This window comes from Mobula hypostoma, chromosome X2 (genome assembly GCF_963921235.1).
Source record: "Mobula hypostoma chromosome X2, sMobHyp1.1, whole genome shotgun sequence".
Taxonomy (NCBI): domain Eukaryota; kingdom Metazoa; phylum Chordata; class Chondrichthyes; order Myliobatiformes; family Myliobatidae; genus Mobula; species Mobula hypostoma.
Window position 1 is genome coordinate 25,634,565 of NC_086129.1, and position 20,221 is coordinate 25,654,785.

Genomic DNA, 20,221 nt, shown 5'->3' on the forward strand with positions numbered 1-20,221 from the left:
CGGCTCATCTCGTGAGGCCTTATGGGTGGAACTGAGGAATAAGAAATGTATAACCACATTAATTGGGTTATACGACAGGCTACCCAACAGTCCATGGGATTTAGAGGAGCAGATTTGTAGAGGGATTGCAGACTGTTGCAAGAAGCGTAAGATTGTGATAGTAGTTGATTTTAACTTTCCACATATTGACTGGATAGGAAAGAGTTTGTCGAATGTGTTCAGGAAAGCTTCTTTAGTCAGAACATATAAGTCCCAACTAGAGAGAGTGCAATATGAGATCTCTTACTAGGGAATGACACAGGGCAGGTGACAGAAGTTTGTGCAGGGGAACACTTTGCACCTAATGACCGTAATGCCATTAATTTCAAAGTAACTATAGAGAAGGATAGGTCTGGTCCTTGGGTTGAAGTTCTAAATTAGAGCAAGGCCAATCCTGATAGTATGAGAAAGGATCTAGCAAGTGTGGACTGGGACAGGTTGTTTTCTGGAAAAAGTGTACTTTATAATTGGGAGGCCTTTAAAAGTGACATTTTGAGAGTACAGAGTTTGTATGTTCCTGTCAGAATAAAAGGCAAGGATACAGGTTTAGGGAACCTTGGTTTTTCGAGAGATATTTTGGTCCTGGTTATGAAAAAGAAGGAACTGCACAGCAGATACAGGCAGACAGGAACAATTGAGGTACTTGAGGAGTATAAGAAATGCAAAGAACACTTTTGAAGGAAATCAGAAAGGCTAAGAGAAGGCATGATGCTGCTCTAACAGACAAGGTGAAGGAGAATCTTATAGGTTTCTACAGATACATTAAGAGAAAAAGGATAGCAAGGGACAAAATTGGTCCTCTGGAAGATCAGAGTGGTAATCTATGCATGCAACTGAAAGAGATGGGAGAAATCTTAAATGGATTTTCTGCATCTCTGTTTACTCAGGAGACAGACCAGAGTGTTTCTAGAAGTGAGGCAAAGCAGCAGTGAGGTCATGGACTCCACACAGATTACAGAGGAGGAGGTGTTTGCTGTCTTCAGACAAATTAGGGTGGATAAATCCCCAAGGCCTGACAAGTTGCTCCCTCAGACCCTGTGAGAGGCAAGTGCAGAAACTGCAGGGGCGCAAACAAAAATATTTAAATCATCCTTAGTGATAGGTGAGGTGCTAGAGGATTGGAAGGTAGCCAGTTTTGTTCCATTGTTTAAAAAAGGCTCCAGGAATAAGCCAGGAAATTATAGGCCAGTGAGCCTGACATGAGTCATGGGAAAGTAATTGGAAGGTATTCTAAGCTACTGGATATACTATGCAAAAATCTTAGGCACAAATATATAGGGTGCTTAAGACTTTTGCACAATACTGAATTTGTCAATGTGGAGTAGAGAGCGAGTTTGTAAATCTGGCAGGAGTAAAGGATGTTGGGAATGGTGAGAGTGGAGCACTGCGGGAGGAGTGTTGGGCAGGTGGCAGAGAAGGTGTGCTGGAGCAGGTGGTGGTGAGGGTGCAGACACACTCAGCCCTTAAACACCACGCAAGGTAATTTAATTCCAAACAATTGGTTTATTGATCATTACAGAATGTCTCTCTGGTGCTTCCCACTCCCTCCCCTCTCCCTTCCCCTTTTCCCATGCCCCCTTCCCCCTCAGTCCACAATAGAGACCCATATCAGAATCAGGTCTATTATTACTCACATATGTCATGAAATTTGCTTTCTTTTGCAGCACCAGTACAGTACATAAAATTACTACAGCACTGTGCAAAAGTCTTAGACATCCTAGCTATATATGTATATGTTTGGATTGACAAAGTCTGATTAGGAATGGTCATGGCTTTGTGCCTGGTAGGATGTGTCTAACCAATCTTATAGAGTTTTCATGGACTTTTGGCCTTTGACAAGGTACCACATGGGAGATTGGTCAAGAAGGTTCACTTCCTTGGCATTCAGGATGAGGTAGTAAATTGGATAGGACATTGGCTTTGTGGGAGAAGCCAGAGAGTGGTAGTAGATGGTTGTCTGTCTGACTGGAGGCCTGCAACTGGAGGACTGTGCCGCAGGTATCGGTGCTGGGTCTGCTGTTGTTTGTCATCTATATCAACAATCTGGATGATAATTTGGTAAACTGGATTGGCAAATTTGTGGACGACACCAAGATTGGGGGTGTAGTGGACAGCAAGGAAGACTATCAAGGTTTGCAGTGGGATCTAGACCAGCTGGTAAAATGGCAGCTGGTCTAGATCCCACTGAATTTAATGCAGACAAGTGCGAGATGTTGCACTTTGGAGGACCAACCAGGGTAGATCTTACATGGTGAGTGGTAAGGCACTGAGGAGTGTGGTAGAACAAGGGGATCTGGGAATACAGATTCACAATTACTTGAAAGCAGCATCACAGGTAGATCTGGCCGTAAAGAACTTTTGGAACACTGCCTTCATAAGTCAAACTATTGAGTACTGGAATTGGATTGTTATGTTGAAATTGATTAAGATGCTGGTGAGGCCTAATGTGGAGTACTCTGTGCAATTTTGGTCACCTAGTTACAGGAAAGATGTAAATAAGGTTGAAAAAAATACAGAGAAAATTTACAAGGATATTGGCAGGACGTAGAAGATTGAAGGGAGATTTGATAGAGCTATACAAAATTATGAGGAGTATAGATAGGGTAAATGTAAGCAGGGTTTTCCCACTGAGGTTGGGTGAGACTCTAACTAGAGGTCATAGGTCAAGTGTGAAAAGGGGAACATAAGAGGGAATTTCTTCACTCAGAGTGTTGACTGTGTGGAATGAGCTGCAGCACAGTTTGATTTCAACATTTAAGCAAAACTTGGACAGGTACATGTATGGGAGAGGTATGAATGGGTGCAGGTCAATGGAACTAGGCAGATTCATAGTTCAGCACAGACTAGATTGGCAGAAGGGCCTGTTTCTGTACTGTAGTGGTCTATTACTCTATGGCTGTAAGGAGCTGGAGCTAAGGTACAGCAACACTTGTGGGCTGCCCCCAACGTATCCTTGGGTGGTATTAACAGAAATTATACATTTCACTGTGTATTTTGATGTACATGTGATAAATAAATCTGAATCTGGATAATCTGTGCTGTCCTAAATCAGGAGGAGGGGGTCCTGCCAAAAGTCTGTTCCACCTAGGGATTAGATAGAGGATGCAGGGTCTGTGTGGCTCCAAAGAAGTCTGCACACAATATACATCTGTTCATTTCCCAATACCTTAAATAAAATTTGAACACCTTTCACAACTTTTGTATCACTTTCTGTAGGCCACTTACAACTCATTAGCTCAACTTCACCAATTAGAGAGATGGCCTACATGAAGATGTCGAAGAGGTGGGAAGTCTCATTTTTGAAATCAAATGCCTTCAACTTAAGTTTAAAGGCTAACCTAAACTCTTAACCTACTACAAAGATGTGGGGTTTAATCTCTCCTAGATCAGACGACCAAATGGCCAGGAGGCACTGCAGGAGATTTGATCTTGAGTTATTGCTGAGACTGGACACCTCAGTGCTCAACCTCTTTGCAAATTTCAAACAAAGTGGAATTGTGGAATAGAAAAAGCACAAACTTGTCTCAATTTTATCTTCATATTCACAGGATATTTCCTCAAATACTTGCAATACTTTCCATTATTTCACTAGTTTATCAATGTTCTCCTACAAACCTTGTCCAAAGATCAATTCTTTTACTTCAGCACTCACAAACAGCAGGGTAGCTGACATCAAACGCACACTGTTCTTGGACTTACCATCTTCCACCTCCAGGAGTGCTTTAGACAGGATGCTGCCAGCCACACTGATTGCCTGACACATGTAATACCCAGAATCGCCTGACTGGACATCAGTAATTGTCAGTTCACCTTTTGGAGAGACAGAAAAACGCCCCAATGGCTGAGGCTGGCTGGGAAAAAGCAGGATCTGCAGCAAAGAAACAAATAAATTTTATTGCAATGAAATCCACACTGCAATTGTAATGTCTTATTCAATAGACCTACACACTCTTTCACTTCAGAAACAAGAAATTTTGATGCACAATTTTATCACTTACTTTTCATACCAGTATCAAGAAAAAATCTCTTGGCCCCTATCTCCAGACAAACTCAACACACAGGGAATAACTTAAAGAACTGCATTGCTCAATCTTCTAACTTACAAAGTATAACTGTAAAAAAGTTATTCAAAAGCGTTTCATGAGAAACTTGTCATTCTTTGTAAATTAGAAGAAAATTAGCAATACCATAATATAACTTATTCCCTGTGTGTTGAGTTTGTCTGGAGAAAGAGACCAAGAGATTGTTTCTTGATGCCAGTATGCAAAATAAATGCATCTATTAGGGACAAAGCAGTCACATATCTAGCACTGTGGCTGTCGCCTGACCATTTATCAAATTAAAATAGGGTCTTTCTTGTCTCGTGTTGGTTGGTCAATAGACCTAAAAGTTGTTGAGGTAAAGATGTAGGCCCTAGAATTCTTCTGTAAGCTTCCTAAATGACTTCAGATACAAGTCATAAATGAGATAGCTCTGAAGTTTATTCATGTTTCTGGTGCAAGGGGTAATGAGTAAGTGAGTTCTGAGGGTGAGCTTGAATCAAACAATGTTGCAGTAGATGTTTACTGATAATCCTTGAGATTCTGGATCAGATTACCTCGACCTCAGTCCAACTCCAACCACCAAATAACTCCGCCTATAGGTCATATGTAGGTGATGTGTAGGTATTTTAAAGTTATTCTCTCAGTTTATTCTGATTGGCTAAGTATTTCAAATCAGGGCATATTAGTGTGAGCAAGTTCTGCAAGTTTAAAGAGCTTAGCTCTAATATAAAGTAATTAAACTAACAAACACAACTAATTAATTCGAACAGGTGGCTGAGTCAGCAATATACTGCAGCTGCAACATTGGACAGTGATCATAAATGCAGCAAGGGTAGGCTGCTTAGGGTTGATGAGTTGGAGTCCAAGCTCCAAACACTGAGACACCTCAGGTAAGGGGAGAATTACCTGGGCACAGTATTTCAGGAGGCAGACAAAGTCATGAAAGTGTGACTGTAGAAGAGTCAGGTAGAAGGATGCAGAGGATAATTCCAGAGGAGCCTCAGTCCTTGTCCAACAGTTATGAGATTCTTGCTCTCTAGTGTTTACTGCAAGGAGGATGTATAAACTGTCCAGGGCACCCTGGCACAGAGACTCATTCATGTTGGGTGAGAAAAGAGTTATAGGCGATAGCATAATTGGAGGGACAGACACTTAAATACTGCAAAGACAAGAGTTCCCAAAAGCTGTGCTGGCTACTTGGTCCTAAGGTTTAGAACATCTGGCCTGGAGAAAGGTGCAAAGGGAAAGATCCAACTGCAGGGATTTACATAGATTCTAACACGAGTTTTAAAACATTGCAAAAGAAAAGATGCTGGCGGTCTTTATGTGCATAAAAGTGGATAAATCCCCTGGGCCTTAAAATCAAGTGTATCTTAGGATATAGTGAGAAGCCAGGGAAGAAATCACTGGGGCCCTGGCAAAGATGTTTGTATCATCGTGAGGTACTGAAAGACTGGAGGGTGGCTGATGTTGTATCTTAATTTAAGAAAGGCTGTGAGGACAAGCCAAGAAACTACAGGCCAGTGAGTGTAACATCACTGGTCGTAGAGTTACTGGAGGGAACTTGAGGCTGTACCTTCCTGTATTTGGAAAGGCAGGAACAGATTCACAATAGTCAGCATGCTTTGTTCATGGAAAATTGTCTCCCCCAAATTTGACTTTTTTGAAGGGATCAAGAGGACTTATTAGGGCAGGGATCAGACATTATCCACATGGAATTTAACAAGGCCTTCAGCAAGATCCTGCATGGTAGGATGGTTTGGAAGGTAAGATCAGATGGCATCCAAGGTGAGCTAGCCAATCACAGAGTTGTTTCTCAGACTGGAGGCCCCTGACCAGTGGAGTGGTTGTGGGTTCACTTTCTTTATCACAAAGTGGACCCTGTATCAATTGGATGATTTTATATTGGGATGTAAGTAGCTTGGCGAGCAAGTTTATGGATGATATCAAAATACACAATGAGGAAAGTTATTTAAGATTACTACAGGATGAGCTGGGGAAGTGAGATGAGCTGCCGGAGGAAATGGTACAAGCAGGTACATTTGATACCAAAGGTTTAGAAGGACAGAGGCCAAAGGCAGGTGAATGGGACTAATTCTGATAGGCAACTTTGTTGGCACAGATAAGTTAGGTCAAGGGCCTATTTCTCCACTGTACAACTCAATGAATGTCATGGGAGGATTAAAGTCTCAGAGGAGATGAGCAATATAGAGAGATGAACCCATGGAAACAAACATGAATTTACAAAAGAACGAGAATTTTAAATCAAGGAATTAGCTGGGAGCCAACGTACATCATGAAACACAAAACATTGGATGAATGTGTGTGGAAGGACAGGGGCAGCAAAGTTTTGGATGACTTTGTTTAAGGAGAGTAGGCCAAGAGAAGTTAGCTAAAGTCCACATTCTAGAAGCAGGTCTGACTAACAGAGTTAGTCTCAAGTTTTTCAACAGCACCTATTTTCCTAAGTGATTACTCATTGATATGACTGTCAGCCATGCATCAGAGGTGGGGGTAAGCTGCATATCACACAGCAAAGAGTTTGTTGTACAGCAGAATGTCAACTTTCTCAATAAACAGCCTATTTCAAAGCTCACAAGGAAAAAAAAATTACCATGCATTTCTCTCTAGAAATGGTAACTTCTTCAGCAAAATGCTGTGACTTAAGAATAGTTAAGGCATAAAGTGTGTGCATAAAATAAACCTCAATCACTTGCAGCAGTAGTCTCACATAGCCTTACTGACAAGGGAAAATTATTTCTCACCTGGCTAGATAAAGCGCTGTCAGCAAATTATTTTCTAAACTGCAGCTTAACACTTTTTCCACACAAAGGGTGATGGGTATATGGAGTGTGCTGCCAGAGGAATATTTTAATTACATTGTTTAAAAGGCATTTGACAGATAAATTGATAGAGAACGTTTAGAGGGATATAGTCCACATGCAGGCAAATGGGACCCGCTCTGATAGACATCTTGGTTGGCATAGAGAGACTGGGTTGAAAGGGCCTGTATCTACACAGTGCAACATTACTGTATAGCTCTATAACTTAGACTGACCCTCCAGTGTGGCTTTGGTTGAGGTTCTGTTTTTCCAGATGAACCTTCAAACTCAATCCCTCACTATTCGCCCATCCAAAAACATAACTTCCAACAGCAGAGAAAGTCTCTGGACTACGTTATCATTAAGCCAGCATTCAAATGATCTCACTGAGGTTAAGTGAGTCTTGTGTAAAAATTGGCAGTGGTATTTCTTATGATAATAATTGTAGTCCAGAAATATTTTATTGAACGAAGAGAGCTTTGACATATCAATAAAATAAGAAATGGCATGCAAAGCGATATGGAAATCAGTTAGGAAAGTGGACTTCATGTATGTTTGAAGTCTGGTAACTCTGTTATTGAGTAGTGGATCCGATTCACTGAAATGTAAAATCTACATGAAATCTGTTTTCCTAACTGGTTTCCATGTCCCTTTATCTCCTTAGTACCACCCAATTCCCCACAAACCAAAAATTTATGACTCTTCATCCTGAAGTTACTCTGTTACTGAGCATTCACAAGTTTCCAGAGTATGATCATTCAAAAAATTCAGTTCTCTGAAGAAAGTCATCCTAAATTTCCTGTGATATTAATCCCCAGCTTTAGACTTCCCTCCTAGGAAACAGTATAACCACATCTAATATGCCTTTTGTTAATTTTATACTTCAATGAGATTGAAGTATAAAATGAGAGTTTCATTTTACTAATCTGAGAGAATAGGGTTCATTCTATTCTTGTCATAGGAATCATTGAGTCAGCACAAAAACAGGCTCTTTGGTCCATCATGTCGATTCTAACCTGTTTGCCCATCTATAATAATCCCATCTGCAAGCACTAGAACGTTATCCTTCTATGACTTGCCTATTTATGTCTGCCTAAATGTATCTTAAACGTGGCAATTGTATTTGATTCCTACAGCTCCAACAGCACAATCCAGATATCAACTACTCTCTCATCCTCAGAACAAGACTTTGTTACATCCCTCAGCCTCAACTATAATCATCCTTCATTAAGACTAACAATTACACAAGGTCTCAAGAATTGTCTCAATACAGTTGTAGCACGTCTATCTTCCTCTTATACTTCTTACAATAAAAACCAATGTACCCCAAGGTTACTTAATTTAAACTCTCAGTGATTTGTTTCAAAGAAGCCTTAAATCTCTCTGAATACCTATATTTACTCGCAAACACAAGGAATTCTGCAGATGCTGGAAATTCAAGCAACACACATCAAAGTTGCTGGTGAACGCAGCAGGCCAGGCAGCATCTCTAGGAAGAGGTACAGTCGACATTTCGGGCCGAGACCCTTCATCAGGACCCTCCTGACGAAGGGTCTCGGCCCAAAACGTCGACTGTACCTCTTCCTAGAGATGCTGCCTGGCCTGCTGCGTTCACCAGCAACTTTGATGTGTGTTACCTATAATTACTACTCACTCACTACTTAAAAATATTTGGTATGTCCAATCTTCCTCCTTAAGGGGAAGCATTTATGGCACAGTGGCACAACTAGTAGAGACACTGCCTCACTGCTCTAATGACCTGAGTTCAAGCCCTACCTCTGGTGCTGTCTGTGTGGAGTTTACACGTTCCCCCTGTGACTGTGTGGAATTCCCCAAGGCGCTTTAGTTTGCACCTACAGGCCAAAGTCAAACATAGCCTGGCGGATTTACTAGTCACTGTAAAGGTGAGTGGTCAAATCCAGTGGAGGCTGGGAGAGGTGGGTTTATTTGGGAATATGAGGAAAATAAAATGGGATGTGTGTAGGATTAGTGTAAATGGGTGCTTAATTGTTGGCATAAGTTGAAGGGGCTTCTTCCACATTGTACGACTCCAACTTCTACACATTACCCTCCATTTATGACCCATGGCCTTGTTGTGTTTTGTTCAGTTTGCTTTGTATCATCAGCTAATATGTCCTTTCATATACCATCAAGGTAGATTTTATACAGTTGAATGCCAACAAGCTACCATCTCACCACCCCACACCTTATGCTGTCCTACCACTGATAATGAGTGATTTACTCTTCATCTCTGCTTTTGATTTTTAACCAATGCTCAAGTGTACAAATGTGACAAAGTCTAGACTAACATAGCACTTTAGCACAGAAACAGTCCTTGGGCCCATCTAGTCTGTGTTGGCCTGGTCTTCTGCATAGTCTCACCTGCCAGCAACCAGACCATAGCCCTCCATACCTCTCTCATTCATGTACCTATCTGAACTTCTCTTAACGTGACAATTGACCTTACACCTACCAGTTCCACTGGCAGCTCGTTCCACACTTGCACTACCCTCTAAGTGAAGAATTTTCCCTTCAGATTTCCCTTAAATACATCTCCTTTCACCCTGAACCTATGACCTCTTGTTCTTGTCTCACCCAACCTCAGTGGAAAAAACCTGCTTGCATTTACCCTATCTATACCTCTCATAATTTTATATACCTCTATCAAATCTCCCCTCATCCTCCTACGTTCCAAGGAATAAAGACCTAACCTATTCAATTTTTCGCTATAACTCGGGGCCTGAACTCCTGGCACCATCCTTGCAAATTTTCTCTGTACTCTTTCAAAGTTACTGATATATTTCCTGCAGGTAGGTTACCAGAACTGCACACAATACTCCAAATTAGGCCTCACCAAGGTCTTACGCAACTTCAACATCCTAATTCCTGTACTCAGTACTTTGATTTATGAAGGCCAATGTGCCAAAAGCTTTCTTTATGGATTGGTTTTCCCAGGCCTCTTTGTTCTATCACACACCTCAGGGCCCTACCATTCACTGTGTAAGTCTTAACCTGGTTTGCCCTGCCAAAGTGCAACACCTCACACTTGTCTGTATTAAAATCCATCTGTTCCTCTTCCCAGTTGGTACAGATCAATTTGCAAGTTTTAATGGCCTTTTTTGCTGTAATAGCACTTGCAATCCTCAAGGATTCATATATATCTCCTCCTCCATCTCTTCATTGATCTTTTCCCCACCAGATCTGCGCTAGATCTCCCTGATTCTGACTGAAGGAGTGCACACTGCAATTGATTCCATCCGTACTTCAAACAAAGTTGTGATCCAGAACAAATGTATTGTCATAGCTTTATGGTGGCATTGGTATCTCATGTAGGTGGATTAGAAGCCACCATACACCTGTCTTGTAAGTTACAAGCAGGGCAAATTTTCTTGATTACGAAACAGTAGGTAAGCAGCACCATTACCCATGGCTCCTGGGAGAAAGTGAGTGAAAGACCTTGAATTTTATTCTTCTAAGAATACTTTGTTCAACCTTTGGGAATGATCCTATTAACAGCAACAGGATACTTCTAACAGCTGTGCTGGCTTTACATCATAATATCTTCATTGCCTGGATGTAACAGTTAACCCCAGAGACCAACTCTCAGCAGCCAAGGCCCGTGCAGCTACAGGGGCCACTTGGTGAAACAATATTTGCGGAGGCACTCTCTGTGCTTGAGTTCTTAACAGGATCACTCATGTGGAAGTCCAGCAACTCCTGAAAGGCACTTGAAAGCTTAAGAAAGCTGCCTCTGCATGCTAAAGCTTAGCATCTTGTGAAAGGTCTCTACAGCCTGCCAGCTGAAAGAAAATCTCTCAGGATGAGTTGCCCTGTTTGTAAGTATGTCATTTGTCTTTTTCCTTTGTGCTCGTCAAAACAAAGGATCTATGTGCTGGGAACGGATGCTCTCAGCTCAGACAGACGTGATCGGCATCAATTACATCCATGTGAGGTGGAGGATGGTGAGAGCAACTGCTCCACCACCAGCTCTCTGCCTCCACCAGCATCCTTTCCACCCCACCAACAGACACCTGACCAGATGCCTGGAAAGAACAGCCGCTCCAGCAACTGTCAGATACTTTCTATTTCCCAGACCAATAAACCAGTCCAAGTGAGTCTGAGGGAAAGATTAAACAGGAACTTGAGGGGCAATCTTTTTACCCAGTGGATGGTATGTGGAATGACCTGTCAGATGAAATGGTTGAGGCAGGCATAATAAGCAGGTAGAGCCAAGCATATAAGGACCAGTGATGCGGCCTTTTGCTCTTATGCACCAAAAATCTGGAATACTGTACTGATGGAGAAACGCCAGGCTAGTACTGCGGAATATATCAAAACACTTAGAAAAATCGACCTTTTAAAAAAAAAATTTGACCTATCTATAAGATTGATTAATGCCTGTTGATTACTTTTATATAAATTGGTAAATTCAATTACATTTTATTCTATATATTTGTCTTAACTTATTGTTTTTAATTCTGTCTTGTATTTTATGACTATATTGACTTATTTTTAATCTATGTAAAGTATTTTGAGCCTGCATCTTAATGTACAAAAGGTGCTATACAAATAGTTACTATTATTGTAACAATATTTAAAAGACAGTTGGTTATGGGCCAAATGCAAATGGAAGTAACTTGGATTGGTATCTTGGTTAGCAGGGACCAGTTGGGCTGAAGGGCCTCTTTCCCTGCTGTATCACTCTATGAATGCATCAACTGAGTGATGAGCCATCAACAAGATTCACATTCTAGCCAGAGCCCAGTAAGAGGTGGACTGAAGCAATCATGGTTTAAACTACGCCGGTTGGAGCTCCAGGCAAGCTAAAGATCTAGATCATAACGAATATTCTCCTGTTCAGTCTCCACCTGTGTGGACTAGCCCAATGGCTGCGGGAGGCAAAGGGGAGACATCTTGGGGACTCAATTTAAAGAGGCGATAGACTGAGGGCTATGGAGAACTGGCACAGGAAAGGAAACAAGACCTGGGGCAGATCAGCCCTGGTTGTATTGAGTCATGGGACAGACATGAGGGGACGAGTGGCCTACGCAGAACCTAGAACATTGAACAATACAGTACAGTAACAGGCCCTTCAGCCCACGGCATTGTGCCAAAATAAATACGATAATGTCACCAAATCCTTTCTGCTGAATATGGCTTATATCCTTCCATTCCCTGTTGTTCATTCAGAAACTTATTTAAGAGCCTCTTAAATGCCTTAAATATCTTATTTGCCTCCAGCAACACCCCTGGCAGTCTGTTCCAGGTACCTACCACTCTGTGTAAAAAAAACCATGGCCTGCATATTTAAACTTTCCCCCTCTCACCTGAAATGCTTGTCCTGTAGTATTAAGTATCCCTCCTCCCACAAGCATTTCAGATTCTTTGTACTGGTAAGCAACAACATATAACTTGGTTCATATTAGCTCTCCTTACTCAACCAGCACAATTCCTACCTGGCTTCCCTCCTTTTGCCAAAAGACAGCTGGTGGAGGGTTTCCCTTGGTCTCACAGAGGAAGGTAACGGAGCGGCCCTGAGCCACAATCTGGTCGCGAGGCCGCACAGTGATCTGCGGAGGCACTGCAGTGAGCACAGAAGGAAAGAGCATTACTATACACATACAATATACAGAACTCCAGCAACAAAGTACAGACTTCAGCTGGTCACTCCCAGGATACTGTAAACCTCCACTTTTTTTTATTTCGCTTTTTCATGGATTAAAAATGCAGAAATGAACTTTAATTTACCACAGAATCTCCCCAACCTTGAAACTTTCCCAGTCAACAAATGTTGCTAAACATTGACATATGCTTACCTGGGCATCAATGCCCCAGTGCTTCTTCAGCAGACTTACACCAAAGACTGATTTAAATGAACGCCCGTCTTTGAGGTACAATTTTACTCAAACATTTCATGATAAAAATGTGACATGAGCTTACAATGCTGATTTTTCTATGTGGGAGCTCAATGTGGATTCTCTCTTGGTGATTTCAGCACAGCTTTACCATATGTGACGCAGGCACAACCGGTCAGTCAGTCTACTTGGGACTGACACTGCTCATGACAGTTGACCTGTAAAGGGCGAATGACCTGATAATGTAGGGGTAAATCACTGATCGCAAAATGGCTCAACGAATTTACAATGAATGTGCAGGGGAGACCCCCTCTGGAATATCACTGTATCACTGTGTGTGTGTGTGTATATATATATATATATATATTTGTGCTCATGACTATATGTGTGTGGTGCCCATTTGTATGTGGGTGTCTAAGTACTTGCATGACTATGCTTTTGTCTGATAGTGTGTGTGAGAGTGTAATAGAGAGAGTGTGTGTGAGAGTGTAATAGAGAGAGTGTGTGTGAGAGTGTAATAGAGAGAGAGAGAGAGAGAGAGAGAGAGAGAGAGAGAGAGAGAGAGAGAGAGAGAGAGAGAGAGAGAGAGAGAGAGAGAGAGAGAGAGAGAGAGAGAGAGAGAGAGAGAGAGAGAGAGAGAGAGAGAGAGAGAGAGAGAGAGAGAGAGAGAGAGAGAGAGAGAGAGAGAGAGAGAGAGAGAGAGAGAGGGAGGGATAGGGAGGGAGGGTGGAGAAGGGAGGAAGAGGGCAGGAGGAGGAGAGAATGAGAGGGAGAGAATAAGAGAGAGAGAGGGAGGGAGGAGAGAGGGAGGGAGGAGAGAGGGAGGGAGGAGAGAGGGAGGGAGGAGAGAGGGAGGGAGGAGAGAGGGAGGGAGGAGAGAGGGAGGGAGGAGAGAGGGAGGAGGAAGAGGGGAAGGAGGAGGAGAGGGGAGGAAGGGAAGGAAGGGGGGAAGGAGGAGGGAGAGGAAGAGAGAGAGAGTGTGTGTGTATGTAAGGGGGAGGGGGAGAGAGAGAGAGGGGAGGGGAGAGAGAGAGGGGGAGGGGGAGAGAGGGGGGGGGAAGGGGGAGGGAATGTGCAATGAGTAGCCATTTATTTTGATGTCATTTTGTCATTTCTGGTATACCAAATTCAATCCCAGTATTACCACAAAAGTATTAAACTGCCAAAATTTAGAGTGTGTATTAAAAACATATAAAAGTGTAGACCCATCGCAGAAGTGTGGATAGAAAGGCATCAAGCATAAAGACGGAGACGGGTGCATGTCTGTCCAGACACTGCCAGAGATTCAACCCAATTAAATCAATGTACAGAAAACTGTGTGGCCTTTATTAATGATATGTTCCCTCCATGCCATCTGCCCAGATGAAAACACTCAGTCATCTTATCAGAGAATTTGGCCCATGTGTTCATAAATCAGAAACACATGTAACAAAATAAAATGATTACTTGGTGTAGCAACTGCAGCAAGGTGGTCACGATTAAATTGCTGAATGATATAAAGCTCACTTCAGTCTGTGTTTTTCATGTTATTAGATTATCCACAAATGCATCACTTTGCAATTCAGAATATGCAATGAGCATATTAACTCAATAGGGACCAATAAATTAGCCAGAGTTTTTGCTGAGTTACTAATTGCCTCCGTATCTTCCTTTCTGTCTCTTGGTTTGGCCCTGAGAACCCACCAGATTGATCGTAACCTGTCACCATACTTCATTATAAGAACCTGTTTTTTCCCCTATTCTCAAATGCTGACTTGCCTGTTGAGTATTGCAGAATTTATGTTTCAGATTTACAGCACTGGGAATAAACATACAATTTCTAAAGGAAAACCTACAGTTCTGAGGCAAAAATAGGGAGTATTGTCCTTTGCACAAAATCACAACATACCAAAAAAAAAACAACAGTTTGTGCAATGGTGCCAGGGGATAGAGAGTGTGGACGTGGAAAGTGTCTGTACATTGGCACATGTGTTTTGCATTTAGCGTGTGCTTGTGTGCACACGTGTTAGTGAGATCAAAATATGAGTGTATGTAGTTGTGCTTTGTGAATGTCCGATGGGGAAAGGCTGAGGGCCTGATAGAATTCACTATCCAATCTCCGCGTTGAGGAAAGGTCATTTGGGTGATGACCAATCAGCAAGAGCACACCATTTCCCAGGAAAGAGCCAACTAGGGCAGTGCTGGCAGTGATGTTACACAGAAAAATTAAGAAAATTAACATCAAATGATATGAATTTAAAATTCTCTACATATTGAGGAATTATTTTAAAAGTACTAACAGCTTGGAGTGCTGATCTTCCAACATTTAATGAAGAGGGGAAAACAGAATGAGAAGAGAGAAGGGTATAAATGAAGATACGAGGGAAATCCCTTTATTAACCTGTCACAGTAAATAGAGCATGAGAACAATGCAGCTTTGAGTGTGCTGTGCTTCCATAAGTAAAAGTTGCTGAAAGATATTGACATCTGGCATACCCTGAGCATATAACTTTGGAGCTGGTTATAAATGTCTGGTGAAAGCAAACAGCAGGACAGGCAGCCAGTGGTCAGGAGCCTGCTCCTGAGAGACGTCCTTGAAAGAAGAAGGCTCAATCCGTCAACTCAACAGCAGAAGTTTACTGAGAAAGGGTCTTTAAAACTACATCACATTAAGGCGCTTATGCCAGGTTAACTATCTTAAAATGAAGGCCAGAGGCTCAGGAACAGGTTCTGACCACCATTTGGTTCAAGCCCTATCAGTGATCTTGCGACCTTCGCCTTGTGAAAGGGAAAGCAGATAATGAACAAACATTCTCTTTTATAGGATTTATCACAATCTCAGAACAGCCAAACACATTTTATGTTCAACAAAGTTATTTTGAAATATAGTTTCTTTTATTATTTAGGAAATAGAAAAGCATATTTATGTGCAGAAAGCTCCCACAATCAACCTTGTGTAAACAACCAGCTAACTTGTTTTATGCTGGTGATTAAGACAGAAACATGAGCCAAGACATCCCGACCTTTTTCAAATACTCTACTGGGATCTTTCATGTCCACCTGAGAGAGCAAACAATGCCTTGGTTTAACTTCTTATTCAAAAGACTTCCGGCAGTATCACCCCCTCACTATTTCACAGGGGAATTGGCCCAGGATTTGTGCTGCGGAATCTAAAGTGGCATTTGAATCCACTACCTCAGATATGGAGGTGAATGTGCTTCATCATAGCAGTGGGTCAAGGGATGACCAGGCTTAGAATAATGGATACACATCTGCCCCCTTCTTAGTTACAGATATGGATTCTTCTCTACTGGTGTGCTTTACTTTTCTGCTTTTTAAGGGGTTGCCTCCAGAGTGCATTAAATGTGAATCCATTTACTAACAGAAACTAGCAGCTGATGGTAACAATTTGAGTCTGTTTATGGAGTTTCTCTAGGATTTTGAGCTGCACCACACATGTGCGTGCACACACTGATAGACACAGAGTCATAGACACATACAGAGAGGCATTCATCAACATGGAACGGAACATACTGTACTAAGAGAAAGATGCACTAAGAGATAGATATAAAAACTGGCACATCAACATGTGCATGGACAGATGTACAGGCAGACATTCTCAGACATTGAACAGTTAATTGTAACAAGGCCTGCCCTGTGGAAACCAGATGGGTAATAAAAGTGAGCCTTTTGGCTACCCGCTTGCTGTGACCTTCACTTACTGGGTTCTACGTGAGACTGAAACGCATACTTAATGTAGCTGAGGGATTAATCAATCACATCAGTCAGGTTCTGATTATATTTTAATGTGGGGGGAAGTGGGGAATTCATGGCAGCTTTCACAGCCTGATGAAAAGCAATTTGCCAGCTATCAGGAAGGCCAGAAGGTCAAAGACAGAGTCTATTGGGTCATGTGGAGCTTCCCTACTTGGGACACTTTGACTGAGGTCCTCTTCTCTTCTTCACCAAGTATTCAAATGTGTGCGCACAGCTGACTTTTAGCAATCAACAGCCTGAATCTGACCTCTTGTCTGCCCACTACTCAAATAACTCCGTCTCTGTTTGACCGACTGGGTTATCATTCCTCTTTGAATGTTGCTAGTCAGATGACACAGCACATCACATTTCTTTAAATATTACTCAGTGAATTATGAAGAGCAGCTTAACACACTGGATGGGTTTCCTCCAGGTGTTCCAGTTTCCTCCCACAGTCCAAAGACATATGGGTTAGTAGGTTAGTTGGTTGCATGGGTTTGTATGGGATCATTGAGCCAAAGGTCTGTTACCATGTTGTATCTCTGAACAATAAATCAGGGGTTTCCAACTTGGAGTCCATGGACCCCTAGGTTAATGGTAGGGGTCCACGAAATAAAAAAAAGATTAGGAACCCCTGCAATAAATAGATAAATAAATGATAGATAAACAAAAAATAGATAGGCAAATAAATAGATTAATTAACTTAATTGCCCACTCCTATCTGCATTTGTGGCTAATGGCTTTGGAAAAATACTATCAACACTGTCTTCACAAAATCCTCCAAGAGTACGGGAAAGATATGCAAACCTCTCTAGGCTAACAGCTCTGGCACTGGGCTCTTAGTTACAATCGGCGAGTTCCATTGGGCAGGACATACCATTCGCCTGCCTGACATCAGTCACAAAATTAACACTACTCTGAGAGCTAGCAAGGGAGGAGATCACCAGGAGGCCAAGGGAAAAGATGGAAGAATGCACTCAAAGCCTTGAAAAAATAACAACATTCTCATGAACTGCTGAAAATCTCTGGCCCTTAACCTCTCAAAGTGGAAAAGAAACAGTGAGGATGATACTTAGAACATCTAGACCATCATCAGGAGCACTCACTGTCCTGAATAAGTGGTGCAGACAGCAGTGACCCACAGACTACTCCCTGCCCTTTCACAGACTACCTTCCTGCCCCATGTGTGAAAGATTATGTAGTTCCTACACTGTCACCTCAATATCCAGAAAACTGGAGTGGAAGCAAGTCATGATCAGTTCTGAGACACTGCCCAAGAAGAGGCAACTGCAAACTCACTTGAGTAACCACAAGGAAAAGTGGGTGCGGTAGTTGGGGAAATCGCACTACCACAATGACTGCAGCAACACACTTATTCCTTTGAACAGCAGCAATTATACTCTAGGAGAAATTCTGTAGTGTGCGTAGACATGATAGATTCCGCAGATGCTGGCAATCTTAAACAACATGTACAAAATGCTGGAGGAACTCGGCAAGTCAGGCAGCATCTATAAAGGGAACTAAACAGTCAACGTTTCGGATCGAGACCCTTCATCAGGACTCCTAATGAAAGGTCTTGGCCCAAAATGTTGACTGTTTACTTCCCTCCATAGATGCTGCCTGACTTGCTGAGTTCCTCCAGAATTGTGTGTATATTGCTCTACAGTAAATAAACTTTGAAATCAGTCTTCATTCAATAATTCCGCATTTCATTTGCCTTCCTGTTTAAACTAAAGATATTCGTGTCAACAAAAAGATTTACTGAAACAGCTTCCATCCATTTTGGAAATTCAAAGTGGATGACTTTGAGATCCTGTCAACCTTTCCTCAGCTGATGCTTGTTCCACAAGAAAGTCCACAATCTATTTGCCTCTTTGATTGTTTATCCAAAAATATCGCTGGTTGATACAGAAAGGGAGCAGATTGTTTGATCTGTTTAAGGAGCTGGGCTAACAATAAGCATCTCTGTCTTAGAGTTGAGAAGGAATGAGAGTAGGGAAGATATATAGCGGTGTCAGGTGTTAGATTGTGAAGCTGATCAGCCGAGGCCTTGGGTTAATGAAGCTATAGATTTGAAGATAGTCCCCCCTTGACTCAGAATCCTCTGGGCATTCAAAAATGCTGCTCCCACAATACAAAACAAATCCCTCTCTGTGAAAGATGGTATCAAATTGCTGTGTGTGGTTACAAAGTACAATTAACATCCCTGCCTTACTTGGTGCCTGAAGCCTAAATTAGTACCTGAGGACATTGCTGATAGTTTTCTAGGCAGATTAATTATATCAAAGATGGTGGCAAGCAGATGGGAGTCCAATATGATTACATCAGTTAACTCGAAAAATGGCTTGCGACCCCTCCAGATGACGGCGAGGAGATTTAGTGCACGATATGCAGTGACTCTCAGTGACAAGGCCTCAGATTCAATTCTGTACTGAGACAAGCAGGGAAACATCAGCCTCAAACACCTGGCCTTGGACAAGAATATCAATATTGACCAAGATATTTCTATTTGTTACCAGCCTATTGCAGGCATTCCCTTTGTTCTCTCCATACCACCACTTTCTCTGCAACCTAAAACATGTTTGATATCTTGACTTGTTCTGCTTCTGATCGAAGTGTTGACTTTTTTTCTCCACTGATATTTCTGACCCACTTAATATTTTTACTTTTATTTCATATTTCCAGCACCTGCATTTTGCTTTTCTATTCTGATTGTATCAATTTCAAAAATGCCTTAAAGTTATATCCCCTACTGAGGTAGTTGAGAAATGATGGCATTCTGTATCCTGACTGATTGAAATCTATATGAGGCAGTTTTTAAATTGCAACCATCTCATATTGCTTAATACGTAGCTCAACTGGGGTTAGTCTTTGGAATGGTAGCCTGCTGCATTGATTCTTAGGACACATATTTTTACAGTGCAGTGTGTAACTACATAGTAAACTTCCTTCGTATAAAATATATTTTGTTGGCCTCACTCGCTCGAAGCATTTATACCAGAACAAAAAAGGAGACGAGCTTGGACCTTTCTTTGAGTGACTTGAATGAATGATATTGCAGGCACATTTTGGTCTTCCTTTGTCCTCAATTTCACATGCTCAAAGGCTCAAGAAAAAAATTGCACACACTTTACCTTATCAATTTTTGCAAAGGGGTCCTCCATCCTGATCAAAAAGACGCAACAGTGCCTTTATTTCCTGCGGAGCATCAAGAAAGCTCACCTCTGTCCCAGGATACTGACGGACTTTTACCGCTGTACCACTGAGAGCATACTCACCAACTGCATCTCAGTGTGATATGGCAATTGTCCCGTATCAGACCGCAAAACACTCCAGCGTGTGGTGAAAACTGCCCAGCGGATTATCGGCACCCAATTGCCCACCATTGAGAACATCTACCATAAACGCTGCCTGGGCAGGGTGAAAAGCATTATCAAGGATGCATCTCACCCTAACCATGGACTTTTTACTCTCCTCCCATTCAGTAGGTGCTACAGGAGCCTCCGCTCCCACACCAGCAGGCACAGGAAGAGCTTCTTCCCTGAGGCTGTGACCCTGCTGAACCTCACATCACAGCGCTAAGCAGTATTGTACTGTCTCAGTACTTTTATATTTGTGTGCCGTAGCACTTACTTTTTATTCGCAGTTATTTCGTAAATAACACTATTCTTTGCACTTCTGGTCAGATGCTAACTGCATTTCATTAGCTTTGTATCTGTACTCGGCA

General features: G+C 42.0%; 1 protein-coding gene across 4 annotated transcripts in view; it reads right to left on the reverse strand.

Moving 5' to 3' along the window:
* The window catches only part of robo3 (roundabout, axon guidance receptor, homolog 3 (Drosophila)), a 609,199-nt gene that overhangs the window by 151,522 nt on the left and 437,456 nt on the right, over positions 1 to 20,221 (reverse strand). For all 4 annotated transcript variants that reach the window (XM_063038553.1, XM_063038552.1, XM_063038556.1 and 1 more), the window contains 2 exons: positions 12,361 to 12,485; positions 3,739 to 3,907 (listed from right to left, as the gene is read on the reverse strand). In XM_063038553.1, coding sequence (XP_062894623.1) covers positions 3,739 to 3,907; positions 12,361 to 12,485 — 294 coding nt within the window. The remainder of the gene's footprint in view (positions 1 to 3,738; positions 3,908 to 12,360; positions 12,486 to 20,221) is intronic.